Source organism: Pinus tabuliformis, chromosome 8, assembly GCF_031772625.1.
Source record: "Pinus tabuliformis cultivar Carrire ecotype Pingquan chromosome 8, CPIR1, whole genome shotgun sequence".
NCBI lineage: Eukaryota > Viridiplantae > Streptophyta > Pinopsida > Pinales > Pinaceae > Pinus > Pinus tabuliformis.
Genome location: NC_142294.1, coordinates 722,412,029 through 722,437,862, shown reverse-complemented (window position 1 = coordinate 722,437,862; position 25,834 = coordinate 722,412,029). Strand labels below are relative to the sequence as shown.

Genomic DNA, 25,834 nt, shown 5'->3' with positions numbered 1-25,834 from the left:
AGCGGAATAGGAACATAGAATAAAACACAGTCACACAATTCAAGACATTTTTTTATTATTAGGGAACCCAATTGGGAAAACCATCTGCTTGACGAGAATTTTATTGATAGCAAAAACTGAGCAATTGATCGCTTACAAAATACAACTGTTTCAATCTGAAAGACACACTTGTCTTCCCCTCTTGTTCTAAGCTTGAAACCCTTGCAAGACTGCTGATCTCTGCTGCCCTGTACCAACGTGTGCACAAGCTTGTCTTGCACACTCTTCCTCTCACAACCTCCACGCACAAACTTGTGCTTCCTTGCTTGGTCTCACCAACTTGTGCTCACCAAAACAATGATTAATCTTAAAGCAATTCATATCCCTAAAATTAGTGACATTCTAATTAAGGAAAGTGATTTTGTGATTGATGAGTTAGCATGAGTTAACTACTCATGCAACTTGTCCTATTTCAAGTAAACCACTTGAAACTCAATCAACTCACACTAGAAGATCAAAACTCGACCTTCAACTTCAACACATTAGTTAACTGCCTCATGCACTCCTAATTTTTAGGGAACCTCCTAAAATTTAGGAACTCTACCATGCAGAAAAAGGAACTCGACTTTGATTCCTTGAATTAAGGCACAAATCAAGGAATCACTTTTTTCGCTAATTTTCACCAATGAAGACCTCCTAGATCTCCTCCAAGGTGGGTGTGTAGCTCTCCAAGATGAAATATCCCAACAATTAATGAATGCTATCTTTTAACAGGTGGATGACCTCACAATAGAATCATAAAGATAAGGGCCATTTGGCCTCAAGATCTAGGGATTTCTCTATCATAGGCATACATCAATAATGATCTCCCAAATAACCAAAACACTAAAGCAAAACAAGTGGGGCATTCCTCAAATGAGTGCTCAAGACTCAAAACATGACAAGAATATTTTGGCAGCAAATATTGAAAACACCATAACCGTGCCAATTTTTGTTGGAATTTCTATTATGACCACATTATGGAAATCCCACAACCACTCTGCATCTAATGGCATTGATTTGGTGGAAATGTGGGCACTCTGTGGGACATCGTCAACTATAAATCAAGTAACCTTCTTCAAGATGTATGCCTCAAAATAAGGCATGGAACCATGATAAGGGCAAGATACTCATCAAGGAGAAGGTCAACCTCATTAAAATGTGCATAAGTTGATGATAAGCTAAGTCACCGGATTCGTCCTAAACCCCCTGCGAATCCCGAATCCGGCGAATCCGACACGATTCAGTCCGGATTCGTGTCCAAATCACAGGACACGTCGTGTCCGAGGGCGTGTCGCGATTTTCAAAAGCGTGTCGCGATTTTAGGACACGTGTTCGGTTTCCAGGACTCGCTAAGCTCAACGCGGGAATGAAAATGGCGTGTTTGCTCATTAAAATTGTCATTTGGCAAGTGATTTGTGCTGTTGGCAAGTGATTTGTGCTGTTGGAGCAAGGAGTAAAGCATTTTGGCAGCTTCATGATCAAGTCTAGGCCCTAGTATTGATATGCTATTCATGGTAATGTTAAATTCTTAAAGTAAAAGTGACATTCTCCTTAATCTTCATTTTCATCCTTTTACTTAAATTTTTAACATTACCATGAAATGACTCAGGATGTTTGAGAGTGGTTCTGGCCTCATTGGATTTCATATGGAGAAAGTAGAATTTTAGATTTCATTCAAAATCCAGCAGACTTATCAGTTTTTCAGGATTTTAGGATTGGGGGATTGCAATGTTTCCATTGAATTTTGTCATGTATTAGGGTATGGAACTCGTATTTAATCAAGAGCACCAAACCAAGAGCTTCTGAATATGTCGCTCCCGCTCCCGCTTTCGCTCCCGCTCCCAAGTAACACTGTTCCTGATGATATGGGTCTGGACACCACTGTTGAGTTGGCATTGGCCAACATGGATCTCAATGATCCAGTGCTAGAGCCTGTTAGATTTGATGACTTAGAGGGGTCAACCTCCATACCAGCTGATGCAGAGGCGACTATGAATACAGTGGAGTAGGAGGATGTAGAGGAGAGCAATGGGGACCATGATGATGGGGACAGTGACGCTGATTCTGATGCTGATTGATGCCTTGAGGCTTGTATACCTGTAGTTGTTTTATATTTTCTATTTCTATTTGTCATTGGCATTGCACCAACACTACCTATGTAACACATTTTGATTTGATGACTTAATGAGAAAACTACAGTTATCAGTGTGTTTATCTTACTATCTTGTAGTTGTAAGTTGTCTTTCAGTTATGAATTATGAATCATGATTTAAATTTTTAATAGATTTATCATTTATGTGACCAGTACCACTGACATTTATTTGAATTTTGTATGTACTATGCATGCTAATAGCTATAGATGAAGATCTATGTTTGAAATCAATAAATTTGTATCATTAATTAAAATTTGTGTAAGAAATATGATAATATCTAATTTTTAATATATATGTATATTATATATATATATATATATATATTTTAATAAAATAATATATAACGTGTCCTGTTCCGGGGGGTCAGCGTGTCCGAATCCGACACCACAAATCTCGAATCCTACGTGTCCCGAATCCCCGTGTCAGGTGACTTAGATGATAAGTGATCTATAAAAGGAGAACGCTATAGATAAAACCATTCTCGATATTATCAGGATTCCACCCATGCGAAGAAACCTCTATAAGTGTGAGGGTGTTGGAGAAAAAGGAGCTTGAATCATGCTCATACCCAATCCATGCAAGTGACAAATCACATGTAAAATGGTGAGTGTATGCTAGGCACCTTATGCCAGGATGAAGGTGACCAAATAGAGATGACAATACCATGTCCACTTAACCCCAAAATGTTAGGGTGTCCTGTGAAGGGATCCTTACATTCTCATGTCCAATCATCTAGCAAGGAGTGGAGACTAGAACATCACAACATAAAAAATAATGCCATCTCTATGATAATCAAGTATACAAAGCAATTCATCTTCAAAACCTCTACCACATCATTGTCCATGTCATCAACAATCCATATAACGAAGTGAGCACCCTAACCATCCACAGCTATTTGTGATTAAAATCACAAGGGTAGTGAAAATAATTCACTAATGTAAGCCTCATTCAAAACGAGTGATAACACCAACTTTATGCCTTGATATCATGTTTGGTTGTTTCCTACGATAGGGTCCACTTTGGTTGTTTCACCAAAGAAATAGACACGTGAGTTTATGAAGCGTCATAATATCCTCCATTTAGGACTCTCTTTGGGTCCATGTCATCACATTACTATCCTGCTTATCTTTGAATGTCGATCCTTCACAGCCATCAAGATGAGTCCTCCTAGCCTTAAGCACTAAACTTTGGGAGGAGGCCTTTTCACGTTTATGGAGCAACCAAGGTGATGAATGCAGTCCTCCTAACCCAAGCTCTCATCTCTTCTTGTTAGGATCAAGCCACAAGTGATGAATACTGGCATGTCTGAGCCAAGATCAAACAAGGACAGTACCTTCAAAGGCTACTATGTGCCAATGCTTTGCATAAGACGTCCCAGGCCTGTTTTGCTGACCTCCCACGATCACATTTCTTGCATGCACATTGTCATGTGGTTACACACCTATTGTTCCATGAAATGCCAGTGTCTCCACCTCCACCCTGCCATCACAAAATCAGAGAGTGAAAATAAAAAATTGATCCTCTTTTATGATCTCTTCTTTCCCTTTACAATCTTATATTTTTCAAACCCACATTGATTAGCCCTTTTATTTCTATTTGGTTTCACATTATTTCTGTTATTTATATTTTGATATTTCTATACAGCTGCTCATGGCTAGACAAGTTCTCTGAACTGAACTATAAATAGAAATGTGACTCTGTTTGGTCCGATTATCGCTGGATTGGCAAGAAAAATAGCTCCGTAAATTATTCCCCTTGTATTGGTTGAGTGCCTACATGCTATCCACGTGAAAGCTAAGAGTTTTTGTCCTTTGTCCCCTTGTTGGAAAGTTAAACCTTAAGTAGCTTTTTTGTATTTAAAACCAGTTATAGTACTTTGAATTTCTAAGAGCATTGTCTTTCTATGATATTTATTGGATTCTGAATTATCAATGGTTTAAAGTTTTGTGACACATTTGATAACTGTTACTGAATGCAAAATTGATAAGATGTTATTGAAGAAATATTAGCTTGTTGAATTTCTTGTTCTAATGGCATCTTGAGAGATGAAACATATGGCTGATGCATTCTGCAATGAAAAGTCATTTACAACCTCCAGAGCACAACTAATTAGGTCAATTATTCCTAGCAGGGCAAGGAAAGAAAATTTTGAGCGTGCCATTGAACATGAGTCATGTGGCAATCAAGCTGCTGCTTATGAATGCTATCAAAAGGCTGTAGACATATCACCATCAATAGCGTTTCAACTCATTCAGGTATGTAAAAGGCATTGAAATTCTAGACATACTTTCTAAGGTTGTCCTTGATGTCATTGATTTCCTGTCATAGGTACCGGTGATTTGTATTGGATAAAACTATTTATCCCTTCCTGCAACTTATCATCAAGCAGTTAGTGCCTTGATTGTAGTTGGAATTGCTTAATTGTGTCATTGCTGCTGATTAGACTGATTATATTTGGATATTTTTTCAGCTTTTTTGTTTTCTTTGTCAAAAAGGTCTTACGCCAGGAGAATGTCGAATATATTGTTGCACCTTATGAGGCAGATGCTCAAATGGCTTTTTTATCCATTAAGAATCATGTAGCAGCAGTAATTACGGAAGATTCAGACTTGATTCCGTTTGGCTGTCAAAGGGTGAGAGAATTTACATTTCATTGTTTAGGGATTGTATGTAATGTGCATCTAATGCAACCACATTTATATGCCTATTTGCAGCAATCCCTGAAGTGGTTTGTATAATAAAGAAAGGGCGATGCAAGAAACTAATTTAAGTAGACACACAATGCTGCCAGCTAAAGAATAATGGCTGATTTCTCTTCCATTTTTTATTTACGTTTGAAAATGTGCATGCTTGAAAGCAGATTATTTTCAAAATGGACAAATATGGCAATGGTGTTGAATTTCAATATGCAGAGCTTGCAAGAAACAAGGATCTGAGTTTCACCAGTTTTACAAAGCAAATGGTACTCGAAATGTGCATCTTGAGTGGCTGTGATTATCTTCAATCTCTGCAGGGAATGGGTATTAAAAGGGCTCATGGCCTCATTAGAAGATTCAAAAGCTATGAAAAGGTTTGTTTCAATTGCTTGCAGTTGCTTTATGTTTCAATGCATGTTTCAGCTTTGATTTATATTTCGTAGTTCTGTAATGTTTTTAGAGTTCTAGATTACAGTTAGGGCTTATATAATTTACAGTTTAGTTGTCTCTTCCTGCAATTCCTTTATGAGTTGTTCAGAGGTTCTTCATCGATTAACTGATTTGAATCGTATTAATTGACCGAGACATAAAACATTATATATTATTGGATAAATAATGTATAGAATAACATCATTAAGAATAAATATTAAACTATAGAACTTATATGTATTGATTAGTAAAGGTGGATCATGTAGATACATAGCCTTATGTGAGAGGTCGCTTTGAGGCCTATAAATGCCAAGGCCTCTTATCAATGTAATCACCATATCAACCATTTTTTATACATTTTTATATTAATAATGTTTATGCAATATTTGGTATTGGACTCAAACCTGGGATTTTTTAACAAATGACAAACTTGTGAGATTGGGTTAAGTCGTAGTTCTAGCTACCATTTTCTTTGATATATCTAAGGAAGCTATGGAGACCATTTTTAATGAGTCAACGATTAAAATCATTGTTAATGTCCAAGAATTTATATATAATATAATGGAAGTCACATCATTGGGTACATAAATATTTAAAAAGTACAAATATGAGGAGCACAATTAATTGGAACCTGCTTTTGGAATTGATGAAAAGGACAATGGTAATGACCATCTCCATGACAATGAGGAAGATTATGAAATAGACGTTGATGAAACAACATTTTACAAGTGGCTAGTGAAGATTTTGATCATAACTTCATTTGCTTCTTGGAGAATATCTGCTCCATTCCTAAGATTGTGAATGAAACCACGATGTTCGATAACATTTCAGAAGTCTTTCAATGCAATGAACACATAGTTGGCTCTGAATTACACATGAATTTGGAAATGGCTAATGGAGCATGACGAGATACAAGTGTTCATGAGAGGCCTTCCATGTGTCAACAATCCAATAGTTGTGACAACTCAAGACTTACAAACCTTTTTTTTCCTAGAAATGAGTAGGAATTGTATTAAAATCTGCGTCCGGATGCAACAGTTACTCGGGAAATGAGGAGCATGATTGCTTTTTAGCACTGATCCTTGTTGAAATATGTAACTAGGTTCGGTCTTCATAATGTCTTATGTAATATTGATTTTATGTATTTGATGTAAAGAGAGAAGAAAATTTATTATCATTGTTTTTATAACATGGGTTTCATGCTCTAGGTTAAATTTGTTTTAGGTCAAGCACCCATTGTGTGCTTCTAGGGCTTTGTCATAGAGTCAAAGAAGTCAAAGAGTCATTGTAATATGTAAAAGACCCTATTGGGCATCATGTATCAAGTCAAAGGAATTTATTATGAGTCAAAAGAGTCAAAAGTCTCCCTCCAAGACCAAGTCGGTCTACAAAAGACAAGTCATCTTCATTAGGGCTATTCGACCCTCACAAGAAGCCTATATATAAGATGGAATTTAACCTCATTTGAAGACATCCAACAAATTTGATCAAAAAGGACAAGAAGAAGACCTAAAAGAACAAGTGAAAAGGAGGAAAACCAAAGGAGGAAAAATCGAAATTTTGAGATTGTTTTTGGGCTACATCTACTCACATGTGCGAAGAGAATTAGGGTACATCTTTCTACTACAAGATCAAAATTCTAGTCATCTTAAAAGGATGAATATTGGGGTAAAAAGCATCAAGATTGAAGACCAAATCATCAATGAAAGAGAAGCACACTAAGTGAAGGAAGAAGGAGATCAGATTTACCATATTCCTCCCACACATGCGAAATTGCAGTGATTTCAGGAAGGCCGAACATTGCAGACTTGAAGCAGTGACCAAAATTCTGAAGTGAGGCCAAAATTTGAGGGCTTGGAGCAGTTTGACTTGGGTTGACTTTACGAAGAAGTTCATCTAACGAAGGTTGACTTGGTCTTGGAGGGGTCTTTGTCTTGGGTCTTAGGTCTTGGAATGTCATTTGAAGATTCTATAAGAGGAGAAGAATTCTTGTGGGTTTTCCTCTCTAAGAGAGGTCTTGGCCTTGTCTAGCAACCTATATCTTGTGTCGACTTGTTCTATTGATTTCCATAGTTTGGTAGCTATTTGATGATAAGAGCACTATAATAATCAAGTAAAGAAGAAGCTAACTACAAGTACATCAAATTGAAGTAAATAACATTACAAGCAATTATTAAAGAAAGAGAAATCACCCTAATCTAGTTGCCCTTGATTTCTCAACATGTTATTAGAGCTAAGGTGACAAGAAAAGGTAGCTTGAAGATCACTCAATTGAAGAAGGATTCTTAAGGGCCAACTATAAGAGGAAGAACATCAAGGAAGACTAACCATCACTTCACAATGATCATATCATCTTGAAGGAAGAACTCTTGGAAGAAGAAAGAAAGACCCCAAGGAGCCTACCTCCGCTCAAAGAAAGAAGGACTCTACACACTTGAAGCATTCTTGAAAGCGTCAACATTCTACAACCATCAACCAAAGGAAGCGAGAAGAGCACTTCATCATCAAAATCAAAGAGATTCTCTTATTGAGGAAATGATCTCATCTCAAACATATGTGAAGAAGAATATCTCCCGAAGAAGAAAGCGTTGTCATTCTTGAAGAAGGAAGATCATCATCAAGAAATACATCTAGTGGAAGACACCATCAAGGAGGTATCTTCATTTGACAAGTAAGTACTTTATATTTTATGTCTCAATCTACAAACCAAATGTCTTCTTTCTGCAAGGAGAACAATAAATTTGTTGGGATATCGAACTATCTTGTAGGGAAGAAGAGAATATATTTAATTTTGATGGAAAATGAAGTTATTGAATATGTTAAGGGCTCAATCTCCAAACCTCCACAAGATCAATCTCAAGCACTATCAATGTACATGAAAGGAGAAATAAGGGCTCAAAGAATCCACATTGAATCAATCAAGGATTCTCTCATCCTTTATGTAGCAAAGTTGAAAACATCGAAAAAAATCTATGACAAGTTGGTGGAATTGTTTTCTGTAAGTACTGTAGGAGAAATAATATCTTTAAGAACTGAACTATACAAGATGAAAGTATCAAGAGAAGAAGGGGTAGCTTCATATCTCATGAAGGTATCTCAAATAAGAGATCAACTACAAGAGCTAGGAGAAATAATGTCAGATCCAAAGATGACCACTCTTGTACTCAATGCACTACCAGATGAATGGGGCAACTTTGTATCAAGCATCTATGGAAAGAAAGAAGCCACTCCATTTAGTGATCTATGGTCATTGTGTAATATTGAAGAAACCAGACTAAAGGCAAAAAATGATGTTGGATCAAATGAGCAAACACAAGCATATGCAACTATGACAAGGAAGAAAGGGAAGTTTGGAAAGTTAAGCCTTGGAAGAGATTTCAAAAGAAAATTGACATGTCTAAAATTCAGTGCTATGAATGTAATGAATATGGGCATTTCAAAAGGAATTGTCCTAAACTCAAGAAGGACAACAAGAAAAGAAAGGAAAAAAATGAAGCCCATGTCACCAAAGAAGTAGAAGAACCAGAAAAGAAGACAAAGAAGGAGAAAGTGAAAGACCTTTACTATAACTGAGATAGCGGTGATGACAATTGTGATAAAGATGCATTGTAGTAGTGATTGAAATGGAGTCTTCTTAGAAACATGTAAAATATTTATATGGTTGAAGTAGTCATAGTACATGATAGAAAGGAAATAGCTCATGGCATCATCATTAGAAGCATAAAAGAATTATAGAAGTAGCAGTCTAAATGATTGAAGAAAGTCATCTAGTGGAATCGATAGATAAGAGATCATCACACCTTATCATCATTAAAAGGGAGTGTTTTCAGAATAAGGATCATCAAGATCCTCCATAGAATCTTTGTTGAAAAGATTCACCTTTGTTTCGAAGAAGCAAGTGTCACATAGTCTACATTCTACATAGTGTGGGATCCACAATTTAGAAGGATGAAGGTATAGTAACAAAGAAGTGCAACATGACAAGTTAGTTGAAGCATTTTTATCTTCAAGTAAGGAAAGGAAGCTACCAAAGGAAGTCTAGGTGACCACATGAAAGAGGAGGTATGCATATATTTGATATTAGAAGTCATGTCATCACATAGTTGCAGATAGAATGGTTAGAATGCTCTATCTCATCAGCATGATTGAAGAAGGAAACTCTTCCTTCTAAATGATACATAAAGGTTTAAATACTATATACCTTGAACTCTTCTACTTGATGACAAGATTAAATCAACATTACATGACCTCATAAGGAATATGAGGTGGTTGGCAACCATTGTTTCTATAATGAAGGAACTAGGTATTGAGATCCCAAGGAAGTAGTGTATGAAGAAGTTGGAAGAAGAGTTCGAGAGGATGTACCTATAGCCACTTGAGATGAGATGAGTAATCAACATCTGATAATGATTAGAAGGGTTAGCTATGACATCCCCATGGAAAAAGTATGAAGACCCCGATAAGTATAAAGGAGAAAGAAAACCTTGGTAATGGGTTCAAAAAGAATGGAGGATGTTGATGTTGCAAGAACAAATATTATGACGAAAGGCCATCTTAAAGAGGTAATTTTGATTTGATGTTCATTTTTGATTTTTGAAAGAAAGCATTTGGTTGGGTTGAAACAATGCTACCGAAAGAAGGTTGTAGAAATTCACCTACAACTAGTACACATAGACTTGAATGGAAAAGTCTGGAAGGAACATGACTTGGAAAGAGGCAGTTGTATGAAGGATAGCTAGATGATGATGAAGAAGGTCACTTCTCGATGTAGAGAAGGATGACATGACTATTGGTTCAAAACTATGTTTTGTTGAAGGGAAGTGATGTAAAAGATGGTTGAAACCCTACAAAGAAGGTATGGAAGATGATAGCTCCATGTTGAAGAAGCTGAAGTTCATCATTATAATTGCTAAAGTTCATCATTATAATCAAGCAATTATCAAAGAAAGAGAAATCACCCTAATCTAGCTTGATTATAATTGCTAAAGTTGATGTAAACATTATACTTGAAATTACAGAATTGATCGAGCAAAGGAGCACATTTACATTGAGAATACATCAAAAAAATGTGTGGGTTTCCTCGTCCAAGGGCTGATTGGTGTCTTGGAGAGATCTACCTACTTACCTAGGTGGCTCACAAGGCTCCAAACAACGAGAAAGGGCCCGCAAAAAGAAATAGTTCAAATTACATAGCATCAAAGAGATGCTCAGGGGTCACATCAACTGACAATTGAGAGAAAAGAACAAGACTGATAGACATAAGAGAGGTGGCTGCCTACGGAGAGTAAAGCTCGATTGAAAGGTCTGGACAGAGAATTCTAGAGGCTTGGCTGTGGTAGGCCGCTTCTGACAAAAAAATTCCAATATTTCGAAAGCCAAATAATCTGCCTATATTCGCCTCGTGTTTGTAATTGCTACTCCATTCCAGATGAAGAAGCTTCTTGAAGAAATAGGTGACCTTTGCAGAGCTCTTACAAGGAAGCACAAATTTCATGCCTCACCAATGGAGTTGGGACTGGAGATGGCTCAAAGGAGGAAATCCATGAGCGCAGTGATAATTGGGAGCCATTAATTTGGTAGATTGGAGCTTAAAGTGATGGAAGGCACATCATTGGGTAGAGATATTTAAAAAGTACAAATATGAGAAACACAATTAATTGGAACTTGCTTCTGGAATTGATGAAAACGACAATGGTAATGACCATCCCCATGACAATGAGGAAGGTTATGAAATAGACGCTGATGAAACAACAACATTTTACAAGTGGCTAGTTAATATTTTGATCATCACTTCATTTGGTTCTTAGAGAATATGAGTTCCATTCCTAAGATTGTGAACGAAACCACGATGTTCGATAACACTTCAGAGATCTTTCAAGAGAGGCCTTCCATGTTTCAATAATCCAATAGTTGCGGCAACTCAAGACCTACAAATTTTTTTTTCACAAAAATGAGTAGGCTTTGTATTGAAATATGCGACTGGACGCAATAGTTACTTGGGAAATGAGGTACATGATTGCTTTTGAACATTGATCCTTAAGAGAGGAATTTATTGATATCACCAAAATACTAGCTAGAGGAGTTACTAAAACTATATAATGAAAGGAGTAGAGCTTACAAAATTGATAGAGCAAAGACCATGTTTACATTGAGAGTACATTAGAAAAATGTGTGGGATTCCTTGTCCAAGGGCTAATTGGGGTTTGGGAGAGATTTACCTGCCTGCCTAGGTGGCTCACAAGGCTCCAAACACCGGGGAAGGGTTCACTGAAAGAAATAACTCAAATGACTTAGCTCAGAGAGGTGCTCAGGGTGGATTAACTGACAATTGAGATAAAAGAACAACGCTGATAAACATAAGAGAGGTGGCTACCTGTAGAGAGTAAAGTTTGATTGAAAGGTTTGAATGGAGAATTTTGGAGGCTTGGCTGTGGTAGGCTGGATCCGATAGAGGAATTCCAAAATTCCAAAAGCTAGATAATCTACCTATATTCGCCTCTTTTCTGTAGTTGCAGCTCCAAGTCCAAAACAACTAGCTTCTTAAAGGAGACTAGGTGATCTTCGCAGAGCTCTTATAAGGAAGCACAAATTTCATGCCCCACCAATGGAGTTGGTACTGAAGATGGCCCAAAGGAGGGATTCCATGAGCGCAGTGATAATTGGGAGCCATTAATTTAAGCTACTATCTACCAAATTAATGGCTCCCAATAGATCATCAATGGGTATGCTAGATAATGGATTTTGAGGGCATTTTTTTTGTTTATGCTTTGTGAGAGGGCAATAAGGTGCATTTTCATGCTTATCATAAGGTTGTATACTTTTTTCTTGCTTTATGAATAAAGGGTGGCATACTATTGGGCTTGATCTAGTTCCTATAAGGAACTATATAAAGGTCTACAATATTGTCACTGGAGAATGGTTGGAAGCGATATGTTGGGATGATCCAGATTTTAGTGATTCGCAAGATCAACTCAAAATACATACAACCCTGTGGGAAATATATATTAGCACTTGCAATGAAAACACCCATGAAATTTTCACATTTGCTAAAGAGCATAAGGGAACAATGGCATTAAGATGTTTTTAACAATTACATGAATAATCTAAATGTGTAATGTTTGGATCAATAACTTTAGTAACCTTATCATTGCTTTGAGGATGAAGCGTGTTAAAGAAGGTGACAATGTTATGAATATACAATAACATTATTAATAGTCTATATAAAACTACTAAAACTTAGATGTATTAATTATTGAAGATGGATCATGTAGCGACATAGCTTTACATGAAATTTCACCTTGAGGCCTATAATTGTGCAGATTTATCATCATTGTAATCATCATATCAATTATATTGCTTTACATTTATGTATATTAAATTTTATCATATATTGGAAAGTCAATTGTACTTGAGCCTTTATGCTCCAACACAACCATCATTTAGGAATACTTGAAGAATTTACATGATTATCATCTACCCAGTCACCTCAATGGAATAATGTTGAAATTTCCATAGACAACCTAGAGATCTTCTTTAAAGAAAACTGATCAATGCTTTAAATTGGAATAATTATAAAGTTAAATTTGTGGGCTTCAAAACATATTTGATATTTTGATTCCTCTATGATACACTGTGTATTAGATATGTTTTCTTCTTATGACTTCACTTCGTTTCCATGACCTTAAGTTATCTAAAATTTAGATATTATTCTCTTACCATTGACAAATTGCAATTAGAGAGAAATTGCATTCCTTTAACCAAAATTATTAGCAAAAGTTATCATTACAACAAATTTCTATCTCTTTAGGTTGCATCGATATTGGTCTTTGTGCCATCATTATCTTGACTCCCTTGATAGAAGTTGCTAATTAGCTTGCATCGTCATATGGTTCTTTAACAATTAGGTTTTCCATTGAATTAATTGATATGAGTTGTAAGTTTTTCTTTGTTGTTTGAATTTCCCATTTGTTACCTCCCAACTTGTACTTGATGATAAGAGTCCTAATCCTCAAGGTACAACCTAACAAGGAATTGCTAGGATAATCAACACTGTCACGTATGTAATCTATTCATCTCACTTTAGGACGATTCTCCTTTGGCTCAAGGGGGTATCCTTAGTAGGATTACTGAAGTTTAGTAGTGAGGCAGTAGGCGATATGATAATAGCTTTAGTAAAACAATATTAATGTATTTTAGAAGTTAAGAAAGGGTGATTGGAGGAAATAGAGATTAGTGCTAATCCAACAAGAGCAATGGATTCAAGGGGATGTCTAAGGGGTTTTATTTTTTAAAGTGTTAGCAATGGAAATCAGGCCAAAGGACTTAGTAGCTCTACAATAAGTTTGCTGGAATTTAATGCACAAATTCTATAGGGAAGGGGCCCAAAAGGATCAACCTTTATTATGGAAATGGAGCACATAAAGAAACCAAGAAAACTTGAAAGAGTTCTCTGTATTGGGTGAATAGTGAGAAACCGAAAACTTTATATAGGCTACAACACAGTGGAGTCAATCCACTTTATGAATGTGGGATAGATCGAAATGCACACTAAAGTGAAATAAGACATAAAAGGAATTAAATTAACCAAAGTCTATTTGACTTTATTAATGCCTAAGTCTAGTGCTTTTGACCATTTTAAAACTAATATTTACTTTATTAACCTTCAAATAGGCAACTCAATTATAATCTAGTAATTCGAATTAATTACCTTGCTAGGTTTCCTAGAGGATAAACAAAGTAAGGAATTAACAAACAACTACTAAATTAACAAAGGAGAAATGGGGAGGAGTTAGCTCACATGCAAAGCCCCTTCCAAGTGGTAGAGTTTACCCTTCAAATGGATCAAGTTGCTAACCTTATGTAGAATTGGTCACCCTTGATAATATGTAGAATCAGTGTTGATAATTAGAGCTTCGATAGGTGCTTTTACATAGGCTAGGTGTCAAGCATGTAGAAGATGTCCAAATGCCTCTATAGGTACTTTCTTATGTTGAGCAAGTGACTTTTATGATTTCTTTCTCGAGTTTTACTTTTTTTTAATCAGAACTGAAATATATTTGTATTTCATAAATTTTATGCTGGGGGCACAATTGTACAACCTTTACAAGTATTTTCGTGCTGGTCTAGACTGATCAAGATTGTAGTAAGCAACAAAATTCTAAACTGTGATCCAAAACTATGCCCTGGAGTAGGCACATGGGCGTTATAATGTTAAAAAAATGATAGCTTGTAGATCCTCCAAAAATACAAACTAAAAGATGACACTTACAAAACATGGTTTACAGGCATGCTTAAGGAATTGAGATTAAGCTTGGAATCCCATCCACTTTAACGTTTCGTTTTGCTAGATGTACCCCTTGAGTTGTGAGGAGGCTTGCCTTCTTGTTGTTGTGCCTATGGACATGAAAAATTATTTTGAGTGAAAGCTTCTTAGCATATGATAGAGATCCCTTTTACAATAGATTAGAGTTTGATGTTAGATGGAATAAAGCCATTGATGAGGTGGCACAAAAGAATGGTAGAGTCACCAATGATAATGAAATCTTGAATGTTTCTCTTCGTAACAAGAGAGAGACTTTGCAAAAGTGCATAGGCTTATGCTTGGTTTTTTATGGTGATTCCTAGACCCTATGAGAAGGGGTTTTGCTATTGGTTCATGGGGTGACAGATCACCCCTTCGGCTCCTGCTAACTTGGATTATCTTTAGCCTTGCAATCAAACCACAATCTATGATGCTTATCTTCCCATTTATTAGATTCAGATTCTAAGGGTCGGAGCTACCAGTTGGATGGATGAGGAGAGGATGGAGTACTTAGTAGAGAAAATTTTAAGGATTGAAACTTATCTTAAAGTTTAGAAACCTTGGTAAATCTTACTAGTCCCTATATGCAAGCTGTAAAATGTTTGGCGATTTTTTTACAAAAATATTCAAACTTGTAATGATTTTATATAGTCTATATAAAATTTTAGCGATTTTGAAGATAAAATAATTTTATAGTATAAAATCTGGGCGAAACATTTTTAGGGAAAAATGGAAAATAACAAATCTTTCTTTTCTAAAAACCATGGAAAATTAGCTCCACTGCGAATATTAGCCCATATAATTTTCCTTGGTTCTTACAAAATTCTCATAGATGTCCACCATGCATGCTCTTCTAGATACAAGGCTTGAATTGATTTGAACTTTAAAACATTGGAGATGAAAGTTTCCTTCATGAAAGTCATTGCATTCCTAGTAGTTCTAAAATTTGGTTCATCCCCTTGAAAGATTTGTCTATTCCTAGTCAACTTGATTTTCCAACTCAAATATTTAGGAAGTGCAAGCCAAATCCTTTTGAAGAGAGATTTACCTCTCATGGATCCTCTGTAGCAATCATCCCAAAATCCAAGAAGTTCTTGAATATCACTTGGCATCCTTACTCTGCCACTTAGTCTAGAACACTGCCCCAAACCAGCGTGGTGAAGGCGCAGAAAAGGAAGAGGTGGTTGATTGATTCCTGGTCATTATTGCACAACTCACATCTGGATGGGCGTACTATTCCTCTTTTCACCAAGTTTTCTGTTGTCAATACCTTTTTATGTGCTTGTACCCAACAAAAGATGTTAATTTCAGGAAATACATCATAACCCCATATCCTCAACCAGATTTCTGATTTTGGTGGTGATCTGTTTGGGAAAAGGATAGCCTTATAGCATTCCTTAATCATGTAACTTGATTTCCCCATCCATGAGCATCTGAATCGTTAATATGAAGATGAGTACGTCCTGAGAGGGGAGATTACAACTCTGTGCGTATCAAGTAGAGTTGATGGGGCAACTGACCCCAATCCCACCTAATCTGTCTACCCATCTGTGACCATGAGGAGATATCGAACAATGTGTCTTCTAGATAGGGTGAACCAATTGCACATATGATTGAAACCGAAATTCGGGTCAATGGTGGGTGGATTGCCTTGAATACCTTCATTCCAAATTCTTACTTGCTTTCCATTACTAGGCTGCCATGTCATATTTGCTTTCATGATCATAATGGTTAGTAAATTAAGCTTCCAGATATGTGAACCCCCTTTGATGATTGTTATAGAGTTAAGACAATCCATACAATTTGCATGAAAATACTTCCTATGCAAGATGGATTTCCACTAGTCAAAGTGGGCCAAAATTAATCGTCATACTTGCTTGGCTCTAAGAACCAAATTCATATGCATAGGATCTCTAATGTCTAGTTTGCTTGATACATTTGGTGTGCATGTTGTTTTCCAGTTCACTTGGTGGAATTTTTTGGAGATAGACTTTCCTCCTTGCAAGAGGAATTTATGGATCTCTTGAGCCATTCTAGCTCAAACTCCTGCAAGTGCTAAGACAACAGAAAATTGAGAAAGGAGGGATGAGAGCATTGATTTAACCAATATGCTTGTCAGATTGAGACATTGCACCCCCCACTTCTTCAACTTTGACTTGACTTTATCAAGGATGGGGAGCCATGAAGGATGACGAGAAGGCTTGAGATAGATTGGCATTCCAAGATATTTAAAATTTTCCCATGATTCTTTGCCAATAATTCCCAATGCTATTAGAAGTTGACTCTGGTAAGTTTTGTTGAAGCTCCAAGTGTATAAGTGTCTCTTTCCTTCATTTAACAGTCCCCTCGAAACTTTTAGAAAGCTGTCTATAAATTGCTTGAATCTCATAGCAATAATAATGGAGGCTCCTCCTAGTAAGATAGTGTCATGAACGAATCGTGCATTGTTGATGCTCTTAACCCCCCTTACAAATTGGATTCCCGAGAGCTATTGCATTCTTCATTCATAGTCTAATTTTCTGCTCATAGCTTCAACCATAGTAAGGTAGAGAATTGGGGAGAGAGGATAGCCCTTGCCACAAACCTTGAAGAAGCATGAGGGTCTGCCATTGATAAGGGGGGAGACCCATGGATCCTTAATGCATGCGACCACCCAAGAGATGAATTTGGAGCATAATCCCATTTTTCCCAAAATTGCAAGGAGGAAAGAGTGTTAGACCCTGTTAAAAGCGTTGGCCATGTCTAGCTTGATGGTCATTCCCTTGTTACCTTGGGTCTTGCTTGAATGGTGTTGACATAGATTGTCATTGATGTCAATATGGCAATATTCGAGAAGCTAGAGGAGGCAAAACAGAGCTATCAGAGGTATAGAAGGACTATCGGAGCGATGGATGCCAAAGAAGAACTATCGAGGGTAATATATGTCACTGATGCCAAAATGCGGAATACATATATATATGCGGAAGAGTTATAGGAGGCGGAAGAGTTAAAAGAGGCGGAAAACATATATATATATATATATATATATATATATATATATATATATATATATATATATATATATATATATATATATATATATGCAATATACATTATCAGAGGCAAAAAACATATACATATATGCAATAAACACTATCGGAGGCGAAAATAGTGTATATATCGGAATACACTATCGGAGGCAGCAAATATACATATATCGAAGCATAGAGGCGAAGTATATGTATATATCGACGATAACATAATTGGCGGGTTCTACAATGAGCCACTACCCGAAACCCCCAACAGCGATATATATGTGCGGACCCGACGAGACATATCTGTCTGGGTGTATAAATAGGTGAAGTCCGCTAAGTGTGTCGAAGCATGGTTTTTAAGTGTATTTCATATATTCGGGCTTTAAGTCTTGCCACGTTAAAACATGCAAATTTGCAATATATATATATATATATACATATATATATATCATATCACTTCGATATGTTGCGGACCCACTGCAACATTATCCAGTGGTTTAATATTATATCGCATCTGCCTATCGGAACATGCATATCACAATATACAAAGGGGTGTCACCCCTGAAAGCGTCGATTGCGACATATGTTGCGGACCTGATGCAACATTACAGTTTGGCTCAATGCTATATCGCATCCACACGAGAATCGACCATCGGCCATCGACGATGTCACGAGCTCAACTTATAAAAGACCTCCGAAAGCCGCAACTACCGATTGTGATTACACAACGGACCCGATGCAGTGATAGATGCAGGTGTAATGATTTTGAAGTCCGCCCTTAGGCGCTTCGGTTGATTTTTCCATATATTCTTGTGTATTTCAAATAATTGTATTGCGCAGGGTTTTTTAGGCCAAAAGCCTATAATAACGGTTCCGATAGTTCAATAGGCTTGAACAATGCCGATTGCGATTGCAATGGTGACGTGGCAGGTGGGGCCTCCTTGTTGGTACTATCTCTCCAATGAAATCCCTCTGTAAACAATAAAGTGCTGTGTACGCATATTCTTATTGAAAAAGGGCCTCTGTTACAGTTTTTAATATGCAATAGTTTTCCTTTGTGTATTTCGGTCTTCGCTGTTGAATCAATGTGTCGCTGGAGTGTTGGTAAACACGAAGAGAGGGAGGAAGCCTAAAAGTGCGGAAGCCGAAGGACAAGCCAACGCAAAGGAAGCCAAAGCGACATGAAGAATCAGGAAGCCAAAGAGGACAAGCTAGCGCAGAGGAAGCTGAAGCATGCATTGAAGAAGCCGAAAAGCCAGCGGAAAGCGGAAGTCAACAATTAGAGGCATCAGGAACACATAAAATAGGAAAAACAAGGAAAGGGGGGTGTGTGTGAATAATCAGAGGAAGAGAAAGCCGAAGTTCAGGTAGAGGCAGGGTAACAGGAGTGAAGCATAAGCTCAGCAGGTTTGGGAGCAGAGAACTACAACAAAACAGTTTATAACAGTTGATCATAAGGGGTTGGAGCCCACAGGGTTAAAGCCTCAAAACTGAAAGGATTGGAATCCTTGGGAGTTGGTGCTCCTAAGTCTAGGACTGTTGCCTTGGCAAAACAGAGTTGGTGCTCTAGAGGTTGGAACCTCACAAAAGTCCAAGTTGGTGCTTGGCAACTGATTGCAACCATTTATATATTGTATCTATTTCATTACACTGTTTGTGTTAATAAAAACATTTATTCCAACTATCTATTTCTGTGTTCCATATATAAATGTTTTGGTGATAAAAAGAACAATTAAAAAGAAATACTGATTCACCCCCCCCTCAGTATTTCCAACAATTGGTATCAGAGTGGGCTTCTTCATATTAGCCTAACAGCTTGAAGAAGGATTCATAGTCATGATTAGAAATCACAAAGCGTCAGGAAAACCTCCTCTGTTTGACGACACCAATTTTGGTTTCTGGAAAAAGAGAATGACCTACTACTTAATGTCCCTTGGACCTAAAGTCTGGCATTTCGTTCTAAATGAGTACCCAATTCCTTCCACTCTTCCAACAGATCAAGACGAGAGGAAAGCCTACATTGCAAATGTAAAAGCCTTGAACTCCATCACTAATGGAATCACTGATTTCGAGTTTACAAAAGTCATGATTTGTAACTCTGCCAAAGAAATGTGGGATAAGCTAATTAGCTTATACGATGGGGACTCAAAAGTCAAGAAGGCAAAGCTTCAAACTCATAGAAGGCAATTTGAAAGTTTGAAAATGGAGGATGAAGAAGATATTGCATCATACTTTCTCCGACTAGCTGATGTGGTCAACTCACTTAAAGGATTGGACGAAAAGATTGAAGAAAGTACCATTGTTCAAAAGGTCTTAAGATCTCTTCCAGACAGATTTGACTCCAAAATAAGCGCCATAGAAGAAATAAAGGATCTAGATACTCTCAAGATGGATGAACTCCATGGAATCCTCACTGCCTATGAGATGAGAAAAGGTGGCCTAAGCTCCAAAGATGCAGCATTCAAGGCTTCAAAATCAAAGAAGGGGAAAGAAAGGAATGACTGTAGTGATGACTCCGATGTGGAATCTGAATTGGCACAATTTGTATGAAAGCTGAAGAAAGGATCTAAGCTAAAAGGTAAGTACCCTCTTATCTGCTTCAAATGTGGAAAAATAGGTCATTATGCTGCAAAATGTCCTCATAAGCATGATAGTGATGATGAAGAAAATTCTAAAAGAATGGTATACAAAAGGAAAGGGATCAATAAGAAGAACCTCTTCTCTAAGCAAGGTGAGTATGATGAAGATGAATTTGTAGTCATCAAAAAGAAATCAGATGAAGAAAGTGACCATGTTGAAAGCCAAGAGCCATTATTCATGGCATTCACAAATGATGATGACTCAGGGCTAGAAGGAAATGTAGATGAGCTGTTAATAAGTGCCATTGAGGAAAGTGAGAAATTACGGAATAAAATCATTTCTCTCAAGGTAGAAAACGAAGAAACAAAGAGAAGGGAAGATCTCTTGGAAACAAAGCTAAAAGAAAAAGAAGAAACTTGCGAAGAATGTGAAGCCGAAATAGTATCTCTGAGGAAGGAATTGGAGCAAGTTAAAAAGGGTTGGAAAAGCTCTCAAATACTTGAGACTATCCTAAAAAGTCAAAAACCTCAACATGACAAATCTGGAATAGGTTTTAAAGGAGAATCATCAAACACTAAGAATAGTGCGAAAAGCTATGCCGATGCACTTTCCAGCAACCCAAAAGAAGAAAGTGTATCCTATCAAAGGTGCATCCCAGATCCAAAGAATGAAGAGAGAATCACTCCAAAGAAGAATGTGGATTCGAATCATGGATATTACAACAAATACAAACTAATGTTCCATCAAAGGCCCATCTCAAATCCAAAGAATGAAGCGGGAGTAATTCCAAGGAAGGAAGTTGATTCAAACCGTGGCTACTACAACAGGTACAAAACTATCTTTCTTGGACATTGTTTGCATTGTAAAAACTTTGGTCATCAAGCCAGACATTGCATGGCTCATAAGAATGAAACACCAAAACTAAAGGATCAAGTAATCAAACCATATCGCCCCAAAAGGCATGGACAAATCAAGATCTACAATTCGTATGATCCCTTGACCAAATTTGATCTGATTTTCTCATTTTGCTACAATAATGGACACTATGAACAAGATTGCCCACTCAAAAGAGGAAAAGCAAGCAGTGAGAATCCCATCACGAATAAATGTGGCTTGGCTCTATATGCTCAAAATAATGAAAATCATTGGTTTGTGGATAGTGGGTGCTCTAAACACATGACAGGGGACAAAAGGAAGTTTGTCTCATTGAGCAAAAAGGAAGGAAATGTATCCTTTGGAAGTGGATCTGCCAGAATTGCTGGAAAAGGAACTGTTACTCTTATCAATGGAAAAGGAAAAGCCCAAAATGCTTTGCTAGTAAACGGGCTCAAACACAACCTCCTGAGTGTTAGCCAAATCTGTGATCAAGGACATAATGTTGTCTTTAGCACCAAACACTGTGAAATAAGGAACTCTTCCTCAGGGGAACTTGTGGCGAAAGGGGTTAGAACACGAGACAACATTTACATTCTGAACAAGATTCAAGAAGATAAATGCTACTTAAGTCAAACAAATGAAAGTTGGTTGTGGCACACGCGACTTGGACATACAAGCTTTGAGAACTTGATCAATATCAGCAAGATTAAAGCTGTACGAGACATTCCAAAGTTATTCAAACCAAAACAAGGAATATGTGGTCCATGTCAACATGGAAAGCAAAACAGAGTTGGTGCTCTGGAGGTTGGAGCCTCACAAAAGTCCATGTTGGTGCTTGGCAACTGATTGCAACCATTTATATATTGTATCTATTTCATTGCACTGTTTGTGTTAATAAAAGCATTTATTCCAACTATCTATTTCTGTGTTCCATATATAAATCTTTTGGTGATAAAAAGAAGAATTAAAAAGAAATACTGATTCACCCCCCCTCTCAGTATTTCCAACAAATGGATGGCCTCCTAGACCAAAATAACATTGTCCACTATTTGCTTTTTCCCAACAAACTGACCTTGATTATTTGAGATGATGCTTGGAAATAGTGGCTTGATTCTAGAGACTATAACATTGGCAATTTTTTTATAAAACATGTTTCATAAAGACATTGGTCTAAATGGGAGAAGGAGGAAGGGCTTACCTCTTTAGGGATGAGTGCCAAGAAGGTGTTTATGCCCCCACCCATTTTTCTGAAGTTCTTGATATAATCAACCATTCTACAAAGGTCATATTTGATGACATGCCGACATCTTTAATAAAATTGGTCTGTGAAGCCATCCAATCCAGGAGCCTTGTTTGATTTAAAGAAACTATTTTTTCGATGTTAATTTTAGATAACAATGGTATGTTTATGCTTAAGACAATTTACTTCAATGTTCCTTTAGTAGCCCAATGACAAATTCCAATTATATCCAGTAGCAATCACATTAACTTATAAACATTGACAGTAAATGCAGATAGAACATAAAATCATATGCAGAAAACAAGCCAAGACAAGAGGACACAAGATGTGGCGGATGCCAGGGACAAACCCCAATGTGGGGAACCCTTTGATCAAATCTTCTTATTATTCTTCAATAGTTCAATAGGGAGAGAGTACAAATATCATAAATACAAGCCCAAAACAGATCTGCCAAATCAACAGTCAATGCAACCCTCACCAGAAAGTCAATGGTGGTCAAAGCTGCCCCAAAATGTCCTCCAATCAACTCGATCAACAACAATCCAATTCAATTTTCCAGGAGATTCAAAATCAACCCAAAACAAGTCAGTCAAACCCAGTCAAAGGAGAGAGAAACATTGTTGTAATTTTCAGCAGTAAAATTTGAAGTCAACCTGAAGTCAACATTGGTCAACCTGCCCCAAACTTCTCGATTTTTGTGCCAATAAATGCGGCCTAGAGAAATCGAACTTTTGGCCCAAAAACTGAGGTCAACGCTGGTTAAATCACCTTAAGTCAGTGCTGGTCAACGCCTTGAAAACTTTGACCTATTTTACCAAGATAAACTCGGCCTTCTACCACACGTGCGAAGGGGAGAGAAAGAGAGAGAGAGAGAGAGAGAGATCAACCACATGTGTATGAACCAAGAGAGAGAAGATGATGGGATGAGATGATGTCCAAATGAGGAAAAAGGTCACCTCTATTTATACAATTCGTTGATGGTGAGGAGACACATCTGTTGGGCTTCATGAGCCTACATTTGATTATGGCCGACCTTGACAATTTGTCCATAAGAGAAATAAATTCATAATTCCATTTTTGCTTGTCAGAATGAGATGATCTTTATATCGAAATTTTACCTCTCTGAAAGAGGAATCCAATGCAATAATCATCTTCATCATATGAGTTGTCCTAAGGCGGAAGTTGGCCCTAGTTGCCAATTTTAACACTCCCTCCCAACTAGGGTGAATTCCACCTGCCAATCCATCATCATGCTAACTTGTCATCTTGAACCATCCTTGCCATCACTTCCTTGCTCTGCTCTGCTGAACCTTGAAGTAATAATGAAGAAGAAGTGATCGAGAGTGTAACATACCACTCTCCATTGACTAAAGTCAGTCCTTCATCCCAGATCAAGTTGTTGAACACCATGCATCCTAGTCATAGGGAGTACGACAGTACACGATGCGTCCATCGGTGTGCTATGGTCTCTAACCAACGTTTCCCAACCCATTGACCAGATGAGAGGTACTTCCCATGAGTCCCGAACTCTATGGGTAGGATGTGTGTTGGGGCAACATCAGGAGAAGGTGAACCACTCATCCTGCTCATATGCCATAGGAGAAGGTGAGCCACTCATCCTGCTCATATGCCATAGGAGAAGGTGAACCACTCATCCTATGCATATGTCAGTCGTAGGGGAAGGTGAACCACTCACCCTACATACATGTGTTCGAGTAGGGGAAGGTGAACCACTAACCCTACACACATGTCAACGATAATGGGGTATCACAGGGGAAGGTGAACCACTCACCCTCTATCCAGCGCACCACTAGGGTATGGTGAACCACTCACCCTATGGTCGCTCATAGCTAGTTTCAAGAAGTACCCCACGCCCCCAGGAGCTCCTAGAGTTCCGTGTTCAACTCATACGAGACCCTCATAAGAGGGTCGTTCCACGACTCCAAGTCTCTCTCGGAAGGTTAAGAATTTGACCTTCCCGAGAGGCTTTGTGAGAATGTTTGCAATTTTCTCATCTGTCTCGATGTGTTGGAGCATAACTGCTCCTCGTTGTACCATATCCCGGATAAAGTGGTACCTGATATCAATATGCTTGGAATAGTTGCGGAACATGAGATTCTCTGATAGACGAATCCCACTTTGGTTGTCGTAGAAGATCACAGTGGTATCTGACACGTGCTCAAATAGCCCACTGAAGAGCTTCCTCAACCAAACTGCTTCACAATAGGCCATACTCGTAGCAATGTATTCGGCCTCGGCGATGCTTAGTCCAACTGATTTCTGCTTCCTGCTCATCCAAGATATAGAAGCAGACCCCAAAGAGAAGCAACATCTAGATGTGCTCTTACAATCCACCACACTGCCAGCCTAGTCAGCATCTAAATATCCATGTAGCCTCAAATCCTCGACAATGTATCTCAGTCCATAATGGATTGTGCCTCGAAGATATCTCAAGAGATTCTTGGCAGCAATCCAATGAATGTGATGAGGCTCGACCATATATTGACTCAACGTGTTCACAACGAAGCATATGTTAGGACGGGAGGTGACCAAGAACAATAGTGCCCCCACAAGTTGACGATACTTGGTAGGGTTCGCTAATTCGGGTCTAACAACACTTCCACATAGATTCTAAAGTCGAGTTCCATCGGAGTAGTCACAGACTTGCAGTACACCATCCCACATCTCTCAAGTAGCCTCACAATATATTTTCCTAGTGAAAGGAAAATCTCGCCTGGCTTTTGCCAGACCTCCAACCCTACAAAATAATGCATCAGTCCTAGATCCTTCATCTCGAACTCGAAAGCCTACTCCCTCTTGCATTGATGAATGAGAGGGTCATCACTTGTCAAAAAGAGATCATCCACATAAAGGACCAGAATGAGAGGTCTATCCTTTTCAACCTTGAAGTAAAGGTTCGGGTCAACATCACTTCTCGTAAATCCCAGCTTCATAAGATAGCTATCGATCCTCTCATACCAAGCCCTAGGGGCTTGCTTCAACCCATAGAGGGATTTCTTCAACCTGCATACATGTGTCTCATGATCTTGAACCTCGAACTCCTCGGGTTGTTCTACATATACTTCCTCCTTAAGCAAACCATGCAAGAAGGCAGTTTTGACATCCATTTGATGAAGGTTCCATCCTTGCGAGGCAACAAGGGCTATGATCGAATGGATGGTGGTATATCGGGCAACTGGTGCAAATATCTCATCATAGTCTACTCCTTCCTTTTGAGAGAAGCCTTGAGCTACAAATCTGGCCTTGAATTTCCCAACACTTCCATCAACTCCATGTTTGATCTTGTAGAGCCATTTCGAAGTGACCACAGACTTATCCTTGGGTCTAGGAACCACATCCCAGACATCATTCTTCATGATTGATTCATACTCTTCGTTCATTGCATCCTTCCAAACCTGTTGCTTCACGACTTCTTCGAATGTACAAGGCTCAAATTGTACAGTGGTACTCATGGCAACTAAGTACCCTTGGTACCTATTCGACTTCTTGCTTTCACGAAATGT

At 37.9% G+C, this 25,834-nt stretch overlaps 1 protein-coding gene across 1 annotated transcript in view; it reads left to right on the top strand.

Moving 5' to 3' along the window:
- Window positions 1–25,834, top strand: part of LOC149237626 (5'-3' exonuclease family protein) — a 223,246-nt gene that overhangs the window by 95,660 nt on the left and 101,752 nt on the right. Inside the window, exons 3-5 of the mRNA XM_089372723.1 lie at window positions 4,306–4,429; window positions 4,670–4,807; window positions 5,035–5,244. Of these exons, the coding sequence (XP_089228849.1) occupies window positions 4,306–4,429; window positions 4,670–4,807; window positions 5,035–5,244 (472 nt within the window). The remainder of the gene's footprint in view (window positions 1–4,305; window positions 4,430–4,669; window positions 4,808–5,034; window positions 5,245–25,834) is intronic.